This window comes from Nomascus leucogenys, chromosome 7b, assembly GCF_006542625.1.
Source record: "Nomascus leucogenys isolate Asia chromosome 7b, Asia_NLE_v1, whole genome shotgun sequence".
Lineage (NCBI taxonomy): Eukaryota > Metazoa > Chordata > Mammalia > Primates > Hylobatidae > Nomascus > Nomascus leucogenys.
Genome location: NC_044387.1, coordinates 8,786,903 through 8,804,531, shown reverse-complemented (window position 1 = coordinate 8,804,531; position 17,629 = coordinate 8,786,903). Strand labels below are relative to the sequence as shown.

The 17,629-nt window shown below is 47.3% G+C and overlaps 1 protein-coding gene and 1 non-coding gene across 3 annotated transcripts; one reads left to right on the top strand and one right to left on the bottom strand.

Moving 5' to 3' along the window:
• Positions 1 to 1,050: 1,050 nt before the first annotated feature.
• On the bottom strand, positions 1,051 to 16,897 carry LOC100600266 (small nuclear ribonucleoprotein 13). Of its 2 annotated transcripts, none has more exons than XM_012507699.2 (3): positions 9,511 to 9,772; positions 7,382 to 7,502; positions 1,051 to 2,313 (listed from the first exon to the last, which is right to left on the bottom strand). In XM_012507699.2, the coding sequence occupies exons 1-3, from the start codon at positions 9,511 to 9,513 to the stop codon at positions 2,051 to 2,053; spliced, it is 387 nt and encodes a 128-aa protein (XP_012363153.1). In that variant the 5' UTR covers positions 9,514 to 9,772; the 3' UTR covers positions 1,051 to 2,050. The 2 variants fall into 2 exon arrangements, with proteins under 2 accessions (XP_012363153.1, XP_030671318.1); XM_030815458.1 differs by lacking the exon at positions 9,511 to 9,772 and adding an exon at positions 16,710 to 16,897 and having other exon boundaries at positions 1,052 to 2,313.
• LOC115836218 lies at positions 6,845 to 6,951 on the top strand. Its single transcript, XR_004031184.1, has one exon. It is a non-coding gene; the product is annotated as a U6 spliceosomal RNA (small nuclear RNA).
• Positions 16,898 to 17,629: the final 732 nt, after the last annotated feature.

Sequence of the window (17,629 nt, the reverse complement as noted above, 5' to 3'; positions counted from 1 at the left end):
AGAACACTTGGAGTAAGCTGGGAGAAATGACCAGCCCAGGATGCACAGAACAGGTCCAACTGGCCAAGGTGGCTGCCAGGTTCCCCCAGGTGTGCTTCTTGCTAGAGCAGGGGTATATTGGCCCAAGCTGGCAAAGAGGGGATCTATTCTCACTTGACCACTATGGTACCCAGTTATTTGCACCTTGCAAGATTTCTCAAGCTGAGTTATTAGGCTCTCAAGGGACTTATCCTTAAGAAAATAAGTAGAAGAGGCAAGTGAGGGGGCAGTGGCTTTAGTCACCAATACCAATCCTGCATGTGCCAAGGGTCACTAGAAACCCTGATTCTCCAACAGTGATTCTCAATTGGGGGTGATTTTACTGCCGGGGACATTTAACAATGTCTGGAAACTTTTGGTTGTGGGGGGCGCTGCTACTGCCACCTAGTGGGTAGAGGCCAGTGATGCTACTAAACATACAGCACATAGGGCAGTCCTCACAACAAATTAACCAGCCCCAAATGTCAACAGCACGGAGGTTGAGAAAGCCAGTTCCAGTGATAGCAATGCTCCAATTGAGTCTGTATAAGACGACATTTTGAACTGCCAAGGCAGAAACTACCTGGTAGGAGGAGACAGCTCTTCCATAGTCTTCTGGTAAAAAAAAGTCTAAGCAAGTGGCCAGGCGTGGTGGCTCACACCTGTAATCCCAGCACTTTGTGAGGCTGAGACAGGCAGATTACCTGAGGTCAGGAGTTCAAGACCAGCCTGGCCAACAAGGTGAAACCCCGTCTCTACTAAAAATACAAAGTTAGCTGGGCGTGGTGACGCATGCCTGTAATCCCAGCTACTTTGGAGGCTGAGGCAGGAGAATCGCTTGAACCCAGGAGGCAGAAGTTGCAATGAGCTGAGATCGTGCCATTGCGCTCCAGCCTAGGCAACAAGAGTGAAACTCTTTCACAAAGAAGAAAAAAAAAGTCTTAAGCAGCTATCACCACTCCAGTAAAGCTAAGTATGTCTTCATTCCAATTTTAGCCGGATACTTACTAAGAATCAGGCACTGCCATTCTGTCATCAAAATGGAATAGATTTTTTTATTAAGATGCTCACAAGAATGGAGAACACATGAACTAGCACTCTCCTCATGTGACAGAGAGTACATCTGACCCACACGGTGGCAAGACACAGGGGAAGGGCTCTCAGAGCTGGTGCCAAGTGTCCACCAAAGAAAGTCCCATTCACCAGAGACAGGCTGTTTCCTTGGACTCCACCATCTCTGTTACAGCTACCAGCCAGGTCTCCATCATCTTCCTGGATCCTTCATGCCAGCATCAGTTCATGCTCTCTGACCTTGTCACTCCCGACTCTTTCAAGACCCAGGTCAACTGCCCCATGGCTCACTCACCCAGGCCGCCTCCAGAATCCTGCAGCACATGTCTTTGGTATGCTGCTGCCCTGCTACCCTCAAGGGCATGGTTGGGGGTAGGGGGAGAACATCAACATCACATTACCAAAGCAAACAGCAGGGTTACATTAGTAAATGACACTTGGACATAGCCGAACAATCTCACAGAACACATGCTTCCTCCCCAAATGATACATAATCCCCCCAGAGCAAATGAAACCCCTCGATCACTTTAACACGTTTGAATGATTCTGTGTGCCAGGCACAGGGATACATAATGAAAGGTGTTTAATTCCACCACACCGTGCACACAATAGGAAGCTAGTGGCTGAAAGTTGGAACCAGATCTCTATCCTGGCTCCATCAGCTTTCTCCTGGCTCTTTCTGCCTTTCAACGGTGCCACCACCCCGCTTCTATCTGCTCTGAACATTTGTTCCAAAAAGGGAGGATAAAAGGATGAAGGATGGCAGAGGGAGGGAGGAAAGGAAGGGGGAAAGCAACCCTGTAAAACAGAACAAAAACAACACAAAAATCCAGAAACCAGATTTAGTACTACATTTTATAACAATAGAGAGTAGCTGAAAATACTACATGCTAACACAGACAATATGATACACAACCTCAGGGGGGAAGTTGGCAGGGAGCACGTGGCAGATGCCAGAGGTTTAGACTAAGAGCCTTTCAATGGACTGCTGAATGGATTGGATCTGCTGTTTCAGCTGCGAGCCTTCTTTGATGGTGACAGAACAGGCGATGACAGGCCTGGAGACCCCACAGGCTCTCCCCAGGGCCTGCTTGGAACGCACAAACACATAGGGCACGTTCTTGTCTTCACACAGCAGCGGGAGGTGCAGAATGATCTCCAGTGGCTCGGCGTCTGCAGCCATCACGATGAACTCAGAGATGCCCCTGTTGAGGGTTTTGGTGGCTGTGGAGAGAAGGGCGTGAAGCTAATAGGTGATGTGGGCTTGGGCAGGGCAGCCACAACAAACTGGGAAGAATGCCTAGGCACACACAACTGTGTGTGTCCTAGACCAGCCCTGGGATATGATAAAGGATTCAAACACCAGTCAGTCATACATAATGGCCTTTTCTCAAGCCCTACATTAAACCCACCACTTATCCTCGAAACGCGTCCTGAATCTGACCACTTCTTTTTTTTTTTTTTTGAGATAAGAGTCATGCTCTGTCACACAGCTAGAGTGCAGTGGTGCGATCTTGGCTCACTTCAACCTCCGCCTCCCGGGTTTAAGTGATTCTCCTGCCTCAGCCTCCCAAGTAGCTGGGATTACAGGCATGTGCTACTGTGCCTAGCTAATTTTTGTATTTTTAGTAGAGACAGGGTTTCACCATGTTGTCCAGGCTGGTCTCAAACTCCTGACCTCAACTGATCCACCCACCTCGGCCTCCCAAAGTGCTGAAATTACAGGTATGAGCCACTGTGCCCGGCCTAATCTGACAACTTTTTTCTTTCTTTTTTTTTTTTTTTTTCATTTTTCGAGATAAGAGTCTCACACTGTCGCCCGGGCTGGAGTGCAATGGCGCAATCTTGGCTCGTTGCAACCTCTGCCTCCCAGGTTCAAGTGATTCTCCTGCCTCAGCCTCCCAAGTAGCTGGGATTACAGGCACCCGCCACCATGCCCAGCTAATTTTTTGTTTCACCATGTTGGCCAGGCTGGTCTCAAACTTCTGACCTTGTGATCCACCTGCCTTGGCATCCCAAAGTGCTGGGATTACAGGCATGAGCCACCACGCCTGGCCCTGACCACTTCTTTCTACTTCTCTGCTATACTTGTCCAAGTCACCATCATCTCTTGCCTCGCCAACTGCAACAGCTTCCACAAACCCCCACCAGCAAGTAGTAGTATATTAATAATATAGTACTTCTCAAGGTATCTGTGACTGAGAGTCAGAGTTTTACCATCTCAATCTGCCATAATCAATACTTCTAGAAAGCTGATTCCACATGCGACTCACCATGCAAGTTCAACACCCCACAGCACCGTTTCAGATGCGTACTCTTCTGATTGCTTGCCTCTGTGGCTCAGTGCGAATACTCTGCATTCATGCTGGAGTACTTGAGAAGGGCACACACTCTAGAGCTACACTGTCTGTGCAAATGCTGGCACTCATTCTTGTTACACAGATGACCTTGAGCAAGGTGTTTAACTTCCCTTACTTTTATCATCTATAAAATAATTCTACCTAATAGGATTCTACCTAATAAAAAAAGAATTACCTAATTCTTTTTAACCTAATTCTAATTACCTAATAATTCTACCTAATAGGATTATTGGAAGGATTAAACAAGTTAATAAGAATGATGAGGCTGGGCACGGTGGCTCACACCTGTAATTCCAGCCCGTTGGGAGGCTGAGGCAGGTAGATTGTTTGAACTCAGAGTTTGAGACCAGCCTGAGCAACATGGCAAAACTAAAAATATAAAATATAAATACTAAATATAAATACTATAAAAAAATAAAAATATAAATACTAAAAATATAAAAAATTAGCCAGGTGTGGTGGCGTACACCTGTAGTTCCAGCTACCTGGGAGGCTGAGGTGGGAGGATCACCTAAGCTCAGGAGGTCGTGGCTGCAGTGAGCCATGATCAATGCCAATGCACTCCAGCCTGGGCTACGGAGTGAGACCCTATCCCAAAAAATAAATAAATAAATAAATAAATAATAATAATAATAATACCTGACACATGGTAAATGCAAAGCATGTTCATTTCTATTGATATTACTATAGCTTATTCACCCTACAAAAGTCATAGGAGTGACTCTTTTATAAGTGTTAAGTAAGATCATAGCAATCTTGCTGTTCAAAATCCTTCTACTCATTTCCCATTGTACTCACTGCTAACGGTGGCCTACATGGTCTCACGTGATCTCCTAGTACCTCTCATTCCCTCACTTAGTTCCAGCCACACACCAGCCTCCTTAGAATCCCTCAAGCATGCCTTTACGCCATGCCCAAAAACGTTTCTTTCCAACACCCTCATCTATTCAGTTCTCTGCTCAAACTTCAGCTCCTCAGACAGACCTTCTCTGAATACTCCATCTAAAAAGACCCACCACTGCCATTCCTATCCCCCTTCTCTACTTTATTCTCTCTTACAGCATTTTTTTTTTTTTTTTGAGACGGAGTCTCACTCTGTCACCCAGGCTGGAGTGCAGTGGCGCGATCTCGGCTCACTGCAAGCTCCGTCTCCCGGGTTCACGCCATTCTCCTGCCTCAGCCTCTCCAAGTAGCTGGGACTACAGGCGCCCGCCACCACGCCCGGCTAATTTTTTTGTATTTTTAGTAGAGACTGGGTTTCACCGTGGTCTCGATCTCCTGACCTCGTGATCCGCCCGCCTCGGCCTCCCAAAGTGCTGGGATTACAAAGCGTGAGCCACTGCGCCCAGCCTTTTTTTTTTTTTTTTTGAGATGGAGTCTCACTCTGTAGCCCAGGCTAGAGTGCAGTGGTGCGATCTCGGCTCACTGCAAGCTCCGCCTCCCGGGTTCACGTCATTTTCCTGCCTCAGCGTCCTGAGCGGCTGGGACTACAGGTGCCCGCCACCACGCCCAGCTAATTTTTTGTATTTTTAGTAGAGATGAGGTTTCACCGTGTTAGCCAGGATGGTCTCGATCTCCTGACCTCGTGATCTGCCCACCTCGGCCTCCCAAAGTGCTGGGATTACAGGCATGAGCCACTGCACCCGGCCTTTTACAGCATTCTTTACCACCAGGCATAAAACCTGTCTTTCGGCCGGGCGCAGTGGCTCAAGCCTGTAATCCCAGCACTTTGGGAGGCCGAGGCGGGCAGATCACGAGGTCAGGAGATCGAGACCATCCTGACTAACACGGTGAAACCCCATCTCTACTAAAAATACAAAAAAAAAATTAGCCGGGCGTGTTGGCGGGCGCCTGTAGTCCCAGCTACTCGGGAGGCTGAGGCAAGAGAATGGCGTGAGCCCAAGAGGCGGAGCTTGCAGTGAGCCGAGATCACACCACTGCACTCGAGCCTGGGGGACAGAGCAAGACTCCGTCTCAAAAAAAAAAAAAAAAAAAAAAAATCTGTCTTTCTCCACCGGAATGTATACTCCAAGAAGGCAGAGACTTCATTTTGTTCACCAATGCATCATCAGCATATATACACATGTGCCTGGCACACAGCAGGCAATCAATAAATATGGCAAGAAAGAATACCTGACACTGAGGCAAGGTACGGAAAATTGTTGCATCTCCCTCCCTGAACTCCCAGTAAGCACATTCTGAATTGAAGTCGCTGAGACTGAGCATCTCCATTCAAGGACCTGTGTGCCTATCACTGTGCAAAGTATGGCAAGAGGAAATAAGGTTACTCTGTGTCCATGAGTCCTCATCTACCTAAAGTGTAAGAACTCACATCCCTGCCCAGCCAAGCTGACCTGAGTGCATCAAGTGAGAAGAGAGACCTCCCAGGAGAGCTGGTGAGTCACCCTACAATGCCCCACTGGCTACTGCTATACCAGGCACTGAAGTTACTGCAGTGTGACGAGCAGGGAGGAAAGAGCACCAAGATGAGACCCAGAGAGTCTACTTTATCTCCCTTCAGCAGCACAGGTAAAAGCGATTGTAATACTTCTCCTAAATCTCAAACACAGTTGACAAAGTCTCTGATGTTTCCATTAAAAATCTTCAACGACAAAAGAGCTCTACCACATCAAACTACCGGGCATCTGTTAAAATGAGAGTATTCTGGCTGGGTGTGGTAGCTCACGCCTGCTGTTATCCCAGCACTTTGGGAGGCCGAGGCAAACAGATTGCCTGAATTCAGGAGTTCAACACCAGCCTGGGCGACAGAGCGAGATTCTGTCTCCAATAAAAAATAAAATAAAAATAAGGCTGGGCAGCTGGGCGCAGTAGCTCACGCCTATAATCCCAATATTTTGGGCGGCAGAGGCGGGCGGATCACTTGAGGTCAGGAGTTTGAGACCAGCCTGGCCAACATGGTGAAACTTTGTCTCTACTTGAAAAAAAATAAAAATAAAAATAAGGCTGGGCACAGTGTTTCACGCCTGTAATCCCAGCAGCACTTTGGGAGGCCAAGGCAGGTGGATCACCTGAGATCAGGAGTTCGAGACCAGACTGACCAACACAGAGAAACCCCATCTCTACTAAAAATACAAAATTATCTGGACATGGTGGTGCATGCCTGTAATCCCAGCTACTTGGTAGGTTGAGGCAGGAGAATCACTTGAATCTGGGAAGCGGAGGTTGCAGTAAGCTGAGATCCTGCCATGGCACTCCAGCTTGGGCAACAAGAGCAAAACTCTCAAATAAATAAATAAATAAATAAAAATAAAATTAAAAAAATAATAAAGTGAGAGTATCCTATATTACCTCTGGGCAGAAGTATCATGCATACATAATTATTCTACTGAAAAACAGCTTTTTTTTTCTTTTTTCCTTTTTTACAAAGGGAGGTAGTGCTCGCTTCAGCAGCACATATACTAAAATTGGAACAATACAGAGAAGATTAGCATGACCCCTGCACAAGGATGACATGCAAATTCGTGAAACATTCCATGTTTCTGAATAATTGCATCTAAAAAAAAAAGGGGGAGAGGGGTAGGGAATGTTTCTGGGAACGAAATGAAATTCATGAATGTTAAGTATCCATCATCAAAGGGATGCTAAAAAGCATTAATATCCCTTTCCTTCTGATGGCTCTGGAGAGGTCATACAGCTACTATACAAAGTCTCTACAACTGCTTTCAAATGGCTCAGCAAGAATAAAATTCATTTACAGAGTGAAAAAGAAGGTAAATGTGGCAAAATGTTAACAATTGGTGGGTCTAAAAAAAATTCTTAGCCCATCAGCTTTAGCATCTAATGCCAAAGTCCTCCCACTGGTTGTGGTCAAGAGCAGCTAGCCCTCCTCCCAAATTGGAAATCAGATCAGAGGGCCCAGATGGAAACAGGTGCCTTTAACATTGCCCCAGAGCACCCTGTGGCTGCCTTACCCTCATTGGCTCCTTTCCGAAGCTGCTTATAGTTACATGACTGCTGAACGAGGTCCAGTAGTTTCTTGGTGAGGTGGGCATCAGCAAGGGGATAGGCCTTCGGATTCACATCGGCCTCAGTCTATGGGGGGAAATAAAAATATCAGACAAATTGAGCCAGAAGTTTTCCTACCTGAGTCACAAAATATTAATCAACAATTGAGACACAGGGGGCAGCTGCCCTGCTCCCTAACCCTCAAACACACAAAACACCACGTAGTTAACAATGGACTTTCCACTCCTATCTTCGAAAAAAAGGAAATACACTATTAGGAATTACACAGTTCAGTAAAGTATACTAAAGCTCATGTACTTTTGTCTTTCTTCAGCCGAATGTTTGATAATATTACAGCAAATGGATTACAAGTGGGCTCCCATGGCTCAGCATCCATTTAAGTCCATGGGTAATCCGTTTTTGTTTTTGTTTTTTAGACGGAGTCTTGCTCTGTTGCCCACGCTGGAGTGCAGTGGCACGATTTCAGCTTACTGCAACCTCTGCTTCCCAAGTTCAAATGATTCTTGTGCCTCAGCCTCCCAAGCAGCTGGGACTACAGGCATGCACCACCATGCCAGGCTAATTTTGTATTTTTTGTGTAGACAGGGTTTCACCATGTTGGCCAGGCTGGTCTCAAACTCCTGGCTCACGCCTGTAATCACAGCACTTTGGGAGGCCGAGGCGGGTGGATCACCTGAGGTCAGGAGTCCATGGGTAATCTTTAAATTTGAACTTCTGTATTCCACCTGAATTTATTGAATCAATAAGACATAATTTACAGTAAATGAAGCACAAAGTTTTCTTTCCATTCCCCATTCCATACGCATATCTTCTGTTCAAACTCCTGGTTTCCAACACATCAAAGTATTTCCTCACCTACTCTACTCTACAATACACACAAAATGGTTCCAAAATTGCTACACCAATATACCACCTCTACCAACAAACTCACCAAAGTAAAAATTTATTTTTGTTCTTAGGATATATCCTATCAAAGCCATCCAGTAACAGGACTTTGTTCAAAAGTTACTCAAATTAAAATTTTCCTTGTGGTTAGTTAGCAATTTGGTATACAAGTAGATTTATTTTGTAGTCAGCTTGCTTTAAATTTTATTTTTCAAATATGTAAAATATCTTCATGGTTTAAAAGTCAAAACTATGCAAGTGATAGCAACTCAATATTTTGAAAACTGGGAAAGGGAACAATCATCCTCTGTGCCTTTCCTAAATGCTGTAGTAGGCGGTAACCAGGTAGAAGATGAGAAGTACTTCTTGTATCACTATTCCGCATAATAAATAAAGAGGGAATGGTACACTTAAATATCACCAACTTGCAACCCTTATTAACTAATTAATGGCATTTGCAGTTATGTTAAAAATCCTTACTTTATAGATATATACTGTAATACTTATGGATAAAATGACGTCATTGAGACCTGTGTCAAAATAACCCATGTAGGGGCCGAGTGCGGTGTCTCACGCCTGTAGTCCTAGCTACTCGAGAGGCTGACGCAGAATAGCTTGAACCCAGGAGGCGGAGGATGCAGTGAGCCGAGATGGCGCCACTGCACTCCAGCGTGGGCGACAGAGCGAGACTCCGTCTCAATAAATAAATAAATAAATAAATAAATACACATCCATGTAGGGAGCATGTTGGGTGAGTGGCCTGCCTATTCTGCTCCTTCCATCTCATTCCCACTGCTCCAGTTAACCATTTTCATTAATTTTTCTCTTTTTTTTTTTTTTTTACAAACACATATTTATATACAAGGATATATTCATATTATAACCCAGGTGCGGCCCCACATGTCGCCATCATGTGTAACGTGCGAATCGCGAGTGATTCACTGCGGCTACCACCTAACCTCGGCCTTGGAGGCTGGACACAGGGTGGACGGCAGTCGCTGAGACGGAGACGGCCCGGTGGGACCACTCATCTATAGCGCCTGCCTCGGTGGTCTCCTGCCCGACACCGCGCACCTGCCTTTTTCTCCTTCCATTTTTTTACAGCTTTTCTGACATAGCCGGACCACGCTCACGGCACCGCGGCTCTCGGGAAGTGACCCGGAGACAGTGGCCCAGTAGGAACACTCACCATAGCGTCTGTCTTGGTAGTCTCTCGCCGGACACCGCGAGAACACCACGCGTGTTGGTCTGGACAGTCGGCTGCCCAGCACCACAAGGACACGGATGCCCCGCCCCCAGGAGCTGGAAGTGACGCCACTGCCGCCAGCGGAAGTGACGTCCAGGGCCAGCCTGTACACCAGGACGCCCTGTCTTCTACGTACTCCTTATCTTAGGCGAATTTGTCTTGGTCCCAGGACAACTAGGAGGAATTAGGTGAAGGATGGAGGAGTCCTCTAAAGGAAGGGGGTTGGGGGAGGTCGAGGGAAGACCTCCATATTATTTTTCTCTTCCTCATTTATTTATTTAGAGACGGAGTCTCCCTCTGTCGCCTAGGTTGGAGTGCAGTGGCGCGCTCTCGACTCACTGCAACCTCAGCCTCCTGAGTACTTGAGATTACAGGTGACAGCCATCACGGCCGGCTAATTTTTGTATTTTTAGTAGAGACGGGGTTTCACCACTTTGGCCAGGCTGGTCTCGAACTCCTGATCTCAGGTCATCTGCCTGCCTCATCCTCCCAAAATGCTGGGATTACAGGCGTGAGCCACCGCAGCTGGCCATCCTTTCTTTTTAATGTCTATAGAGTAGGTCTCCTTCACATGATACCTACTTAAACCTTTTTTCAGACAGGGTCTCGCTCTGTCACCCAGGCTGGAGTGTAGTGGTGGCATCCAGGCTCACTGCAACCTCCTCCGGGGTTCAAGGGATTCTCCGGCCTCAGCCTCCAGAGCAGCTGGTACTACAGGCAGGCACAACCAGGCCCGGCTAATTTTTTTGTATTTTTAGTAGAGACGGGCTTTCACCATGTTGGCCAGTCTGGTCTCCCAATTGCTGACCTCAAGTGATCTGCTTGCCTTGGCCTCCCGAAGTGTTGGGATTACAGGCGTGAGCCACCGTGCCTGGCCTTATTTTTTCGATTAATCTTTCTGAAGGGGACTTTCCTGGGCTCAAGTGGTCCTCCTGCCTCAGACTCCCAAGTAGCTGGGACTACATGCATGCACCACCACGTCTGGCTAATTTTTTAATTTTAGAGGCACTGTCTTATTATGTTGCGCAGGCTGGTCTTGAACTCCTGGCCTCAAGCAATCTTCCTGCCTGGGCATCCCAAAGTACTGGGATTACAGGCGTGAGCCACTGTGCCCAGCCCATTTATATATTTTTTAATCTTTCACTATTATATAAATGCTAAAATGTCTAATCTCATCTATACCTAATCTATATTATGTTTCATTCAGTATACCTGTAAGATAAACTCCTAGAAGTGGGATTAATGAGTCAAAAGATATAATATGCATTTGTAACTTTTATATCTATTCCAGATTGACCCTACATAGGGTTTAACAACTTGCACACCCGCCAGCAATGCATGACAGTAACTAATTCCCCAAAACTTTGACAACAGTGTCAAACTGAACTAGCTTCGTTGCCTGGGGTAAATATCTGGGGTTTGTTGTCTCATGACAAGAAAATTTAGGACACGGACACACAGGAGTTTAGGAGCAGGGTTTTTTTTTTTTTTTTGGAGAGATGGGGTTTCACCGTGTTAGCCAGGATGGTCTCGATCTCCTGACCTCGTGATCCGCCCGTCTCGGCCTCCCAAAGTGCTGGGATTACAGGCGTGAGCCACCACGCCCGGCCCTTTCTTTTTTTTTTTGACAGGGTCTTGCTCTGTGGTTTGTCGCCCAGGCTGGAGTGCAGTGGTGCGATCATGGGTCACTGCAGCCTTGACTGCCTAGGCTCAAGAAATCCTCCCACCTTAGCCTACTGAGTAGCCGAGACTATAGTTAGGCACACACCACTGTTATATAAAGTTTCGGTGCTGCAAAAGAAATAGCACTCGAATATAAAATTTTCTTTTTAATTCTCAGCAAGGCAACGTACTTCTACAGAAGGGTGTGCCCTTACAGATGGAGCAATGGTGAGCGCACTTTTTTTTTTTTTTTGAGATGGAGTTTTGCTCTGCTGCCCAGGCTGGAGTGTAGTAGCGCAATCTTGGCTTACTGCAACCTCTGCCTCCTGGGTTCAAGCAATTCTCCTACCTCAGCCCCTACCAGTAGCTGGGATTACAGGTGCGCGTCACCACACCGGGCTAATTTTTATATTTTTTAGTAGAGACTGGGTTTTGCCATGTTGGCCAGGCTAGTCTCGAACTCCTGACCTCAGGTGATCTACCTGCCTCGACCTCCCAAAGTGTTGGGATTACAGGCATGAGCCACTGCACCTGGCCGGGAGCAGAGGTTTAATCGGCAAAAGAAAGACAAAGAACAGCTCTCTCTGGTGAGAAAGAGGGGCTTCAGAAAGGAAAAGACCCAGCAGTATGCTCTACTTTCTATTTCAGCAATTTCTCCTTTTGTTTTTTTTCTTTCCTTCTACTTTCTTTGGGGTTATTTTGTCCTTGTGTTTTTTTCCTACCTTTTTAGCCCGTTTCTTCCTAGCATTAGCGTCTTAGGCTCCAAGTAATACTTCATTATATCCTTTCTTTTTTTTTTTTTTTTTTTTTTTTTTTTTTGAGACGGAGTCTTGCTCTTTCACCCAGGCTGGAGTGCAGTGGTGCGATCTCGGCTCACTGCAGGCTCTGCCCCCCGGGGTTCACGCCATTCTCCTGCCTCAGCCTCCCGAGTAGCTGGGACTACAGGCGCCTGCCACCGCGCCCGGCTAATTTTTTGTATTTTTAGTAGAGACGGGGTTTCACCGTGTTAGCCAGGATGGTCTCGATCTCCTGACCTCGTGATCCGCCCGCCTCGGCCTCCCAAAGTGCTGGGATTACAGGCGTGAGCCACTGCGCCCGGCCTCATTATATCCTTTCATTTGTTTCTTCCCCCCTTTGCCCTTGTCACTTACGCTCTGGTATGTGGTATTTTCATTATTGTTCTGTTCTATTTTTGAATTTCTACTATAATTTTTAAATCTCTCTGACAGTTTATATTTTTCATTTCAAACTACTTTGTTACTAATTTTTAACTTATTTCCATTTGGGTTGGGCAAAAATGGTATGTAATTATTACCAATGTTAAAATTTGCAGGGCTTGCTTTATGGCCAATTTTCAAAAATGTTCCATGTTTGAAAAGTGTATTCTGTTTGAAAAGTGTTTTCTGAACTGGCTGCAGTGGCTCAGGCCTATAATCCCACCAACTTGGGAAACTGAGGCTGGGGACTGATTGAGGCCAGAAGTTTAAGACCAGCCTGGGCCACACAGTGAGACCCTCATCTCTAAAAATACTTAAAAACTTAGCTAGGGCAGTCCAGGCACAGTGGCTCATACCTATAATCCCAGCACTTTGGGAGGCCAAGGTGGGTGGCTCTCTTGAGGTCAGGAGTTCAAGACCAGCCTGGATGACATGGTGAAACCTCTGTCTCTACTAAAAATACAAAAATTATCTGGGCGTGGTGGCAGGCACCTGTAATCCCAGCTATTTGGAGGCTGAGGCAGGAGAATGGTTTGAACTCGGGAAGCGGAGGTTGCAGTAGGCTGAGATCACGCCACTTCACTCTAGCCTGGGCGAAAGAGTGAAACTCCATCTCAAAAAAAAAAAAAAAAAAAAAAAGAATTACACCCTTTTTGTTGTTGAGACAGGGTCTCACTCTATCACTGAGGCCAGAGTGCAGTGGCATGACAATAGCTCACTGCAGCCTCGACCTGCAGGGCTCAAGTGATCCTCCTGCCTCAGCCTCCTCAGTAACTGGGACTACAAGTGTGGGCCACCACTCCTGGCTAATTTTATTTTATTTTATTTTTTATTTTTTGAGACAGAGTTTTGCTCTTGTTGCCCAGGCTGGAGTGCAGTGGCACAATCTCGGCTCACCACAACTTCCGCCTCCCGGGTTCAAGCGATTCTCCTGCCTCAGTGTCCTAAGTAGCTGGGATTACAGGCATGCGCCACCATGCCCAGCTAATTTTTGTATTATTAGTAGAGACGGGGTTTCACCATGTTGGCCAGGCTGGTCTTGAACTCCTGACTTCGTGATCCGCCCGCCTCAGCCTCCCAAAGTGCTGGGATTACAGGCATGAGCCACTACACCTGGCCAACTCCTGGCTAATTAAAAAAAAAAAAGTTGTTTAGGCTGGGTGCGGTGGCTCACACCTGTAATCCCAGCTCTTTGGGAGGCCGAGGCAGGCAGATCACCTGAGGTCAGGAGTTGGAGACCAGCCTGACCAACACGGCAAAACCCTGTCTCTACTAAAAAAATACAAAAAATAGCTGGGCATGGTGGCACATGCCTGTAATCCCAGCACTCGGGAGGCTGAGACAGGAGAATCTCTTGAACCAAGGAGACAGAGGTTTCAGTGAGTCGAGATCATGCCACTGCACACCAGCCTGGGTGACAGAGCGAGACTCTGTCTCAAAAAAGAAAAAAAAATTTTGTAGAGATAGGATCTCACTATTTTGCCCTGGGTGGTCTCCAATTCCTGGGCTCAAGAGATTCTCTCACCTCAGCCTCCCAATTTCTGGGATTGCAGGCTTGAGCCACAGTGCCCGGCCACATCCCGTCTTTTAACTGGAGCACTCAGTCCCTTTACATATTTAAGTATTGGTATAATGGTTTCAAATTTTCCTTCTTTTGTGCCTTCTATTTGTTCCACTTGTTCTGTTTCTTTTTCTTTCTTTCCTTTTTCTGGATTTATCATTGCATTTGCACTATTTTTCCCTCTACTGATTTGGAGTTTATTTTTTTATCTTTTTTTTTTTTTTAAAGAGACGGTGTCCCCCTCTGTCGCCCAGGCTGGAGTGCAGTGGCGCAATCTTGGCTCACTGCAACCTCTGCCTTCTAGATTCAAGCAATTCTCCTGCCTCAGCCTCCCGAGTAACTGGGACTACAGGCATGCACCACCACGCCCAGCTAATTTTTGTATTTTTAGTAGAGACGGGGGTTTCACCATGTTGGCCAGGTTGGCCTCAAACTCCTGACCTAAGGTGATCCACCCGCCTTGGCCTCCCAAAGTGCTGGGATTACAGGTATGAGCTACCACGTCCGGCCATACAAATGTTTTATTTGATACTACAGTAGGGATTTCTTTTTTTTCTTTGAGACAGTCTTGCTTTGTCGCCCAGGCTGTAGTGCAGTGGCATGATCTCGGCTCACTGCAAACACCGCCTCCCTGGTTATAGTCATTCTCCTGACTCAGCCTCCTAAGTAGCTGGGATTACAGGCATGCACCACCATGCCCGGCTAATTTTTGTATTTTTAGTAGAGATGGGGTTTCACCATGGTGGTCAGGCTGGTCTTGAACTCCTGACCTCATGATCCACCCGCCTCGGCCTCCCAAAGTGCTGGGATTACAGGCGTGAGCCACCGCGCCCGGCTGGAAATTTTGGTTAATAATTTATCACAAGTTTTATTTTATTTATTTTTTTTGAGACAGAGTCTCAAACTGTCACACGGGCTGGAGTGCAGTGGCGTGATCTTGGCTCACTGCAACCCCCGCCTCCCAGGTTCAAGCGATTCTCCTTGCCTCAGCTCTCAAGTAGCTGGGATTACAGGTGCCCACCAGCACGCCTGGCTAATTTTTTTGAATTTTTAGGAGAGACAGGGTTTCATTATGTTGGCCAGGCTGGTCTCGAACTCCAGACCCCATGATCCACCCGCCTCGGCCTCCCAAAGTGCTGGGATTACAAACGTGAGCCACCGCGCCTGGCCCTGTCGCACGTTTTAAAATAGATATACTTAAAAATCTTACGTGGAACCCCCAAAGTATGTACAACTATGATATGTCAATTTAAAAAAACTTTAAAAATTGCCGTTGTTTCCAACAACCCATTCTCTGGAAATCAGGATTCTCAACTCTCAATAAACATCAAATTCATAAAAGAGGAAGACTTCAGGAATCTGAACAATCATTAAATACCTAAATGTTTCACTATTAGTCAACAAAAATGTTAAACTCAATTTTAAAACCAAACTACCTAGCTTATAAACACTAACTGAAACTTGCTTAGGGTGTATTTATTCGCCTTTCAATTTCTTCAGGGGTTAAATAAATTAACGAATGATATCATACCACCAGCCAACCTAAATCCCTACCTAGCATGATCAGTTTAGTTTCCCTGTACACCAGACAGCCAAAACTTGCAAGGTTTTGATTGAACAACAAATACTGCATGCTTACTCTGTACCAAGCATCAGGACTAGATGTTTAACATGCTTTATTTCATTTGATCCTCACAACATCCTCAAGCACTGTCATCTCCATTTTACAGTTGAGGAAAACTGCAAAGTTCAACCTGAGACCATCCGATTCCAAAACGTTTCACAGAACTGCATTAAAGCGAGCACTGAGTTTGGAAGCTTCAAGTTCTAGGCTCAGCCACGTACTAAGCTTCAAAATGCACGGGAGGAGGTTTGGGGGGAGTGCTACCGCCGGGATCCAAGCTCCGCTGGAAGGATTAACTATAGAAGTTACAGTGCTTTACAAATTCTTCCCTCCTCACCAAGTGCCAACCAAAAATACTACGCCAGGACACACGTTTTAGAACTTTCCCTAGATGTTCAAAAGTCAGAGACGACCAAGAGTTTAGAGACGCCGCACGTGGTGCTACCAGACTTCTGGTTTTTGAAGCTACCGCCTTGCAGGAGAAGCCTTTCCTGCACTCAAGGCCGTGAGTCGCGCTCACTTCATGTTACCCACAGCCCCCAAATGCCAAAGGCTCCTCTAGGTCCCCGGCGCGTGTGACTCGCGGCGGGCACTAAGCGCAGGCCCACGGGAGATCTCCTCCTGAACCCCAGCAATGGGGGTGGGGTGAGGTAGGGTGGGTAGGAGAAGTTGATCCGAATCCCAGGGTCCCACGCCATCGTAGATTTCGTACGAAAAGACACAAGGAAAAAAAAAAGTTGGAGCCAAGTTTTCTTCAACCAACTTTTTGCCCTCTCCCACGTGGGTTGGTCTCTTTCTCCCAGGCTGGGCCATGCCCCCTCCGCTCGCCGCAGGCCTTTTGCCAAGCAAACAGACCGTACGGCAAAGCAACACAGCTGCGGGGATCCTAAGGTTTCCTGAATTCTAACCTCGGGCCAGGCTGTTGGGACCCCGCGGCTGCTGGGGTTCTAACTCAGGGCCCGGCGGTTAAGACCCAACGCCGGCGGCTCAGGGTCTAAGCCTCCATCTAACAGGCTAGGGAGCGAACGCAACCCTGAGTCTCCCGCTTCCCGGTCCCTCGGCCAACGCACGCACTCACCATGGCTGCGGTTCCGCGGGCTCAGCACTCCTAGGGGAGCGCAGCCGACGTCTCAGAAGCACTCGCCTCCACCGGAAAAACTCACAGAAGCAGCAGCGGAAATGGCCCCGCGCGGCAGGAAGCGAAGGTGACGCTACGCGAGCGAGTGGGCCCCGCCCTCTACGGGGGCACTGGCGCGGAAACTGGCCCTGTGTCGAAGAAGGAACGTACTTTGGCGTTCTTATGAGCCGTCTAGTACAAATTATTGGCAGAAACAATGAATTAAACATTCAAAAAGTAACCCACCGGCCGGCCGCAGTGGCTTATGCCTGTAATCCCGGCACTTTGGGAGACCGAGGCGGGCGGATCACCTGAGGACAGGAGTTCGAGACCACCCTGGCCAACATGGTGAAACCTCGTCCCTACTAAAAATACAAAAATTAGCCAGGCGTGGTGGCGGGCGCCTGTAACACTAACCACTTAGGAGGCTGAAGCAGGAGAATCGCTTGAACCCCGGAGGTGGAGGCTGCAGTGAGCTGAGATCGTGCCACTGCACTCCAGCACTCCAGCTGAGGCTACAGAGCGAGACTCTCAAAAAGAAAAAAAAAAAAAGGCCGACCGGGTGCGGTGGCTCACGCCTGGAATCGCAGCACTTTGGAAGGCCGAGGCAGGTGGATAACTAGGTCAGGAGATCAAGACCATTCTGGCTAACACGGTGAAACCCCGTCTCTACTAAAAATACAAAAAATTAGCCGGGCGTGGTGGCGGGCGCCTGTAGTCCCAGGTACTCGGGAGGCCCAGGCAGGAGAATGGCGTGAACCCGGGAGGCAGAGCTTGCAGTGAGCCGAGATCGCACCACTGCACACTGCACTCCAGCCTGGGCAACAGAGAGAAACTCCATCTCAAAAAAAAAAAAAAAAAAAAAGGCCGGGTGCGGTGGC

Coding starts and splice junctions, on each gene's coding strand:
- LOC100600266 (XM_030815458.1), bottom strand. Junction 2,314..7,381: donor TCGGAAAGGAGCCAATGAGG/GTAAGGCAGCCA, acceptor TTCTCTCCACAG/CCACCAAAACCCTCAACAGG.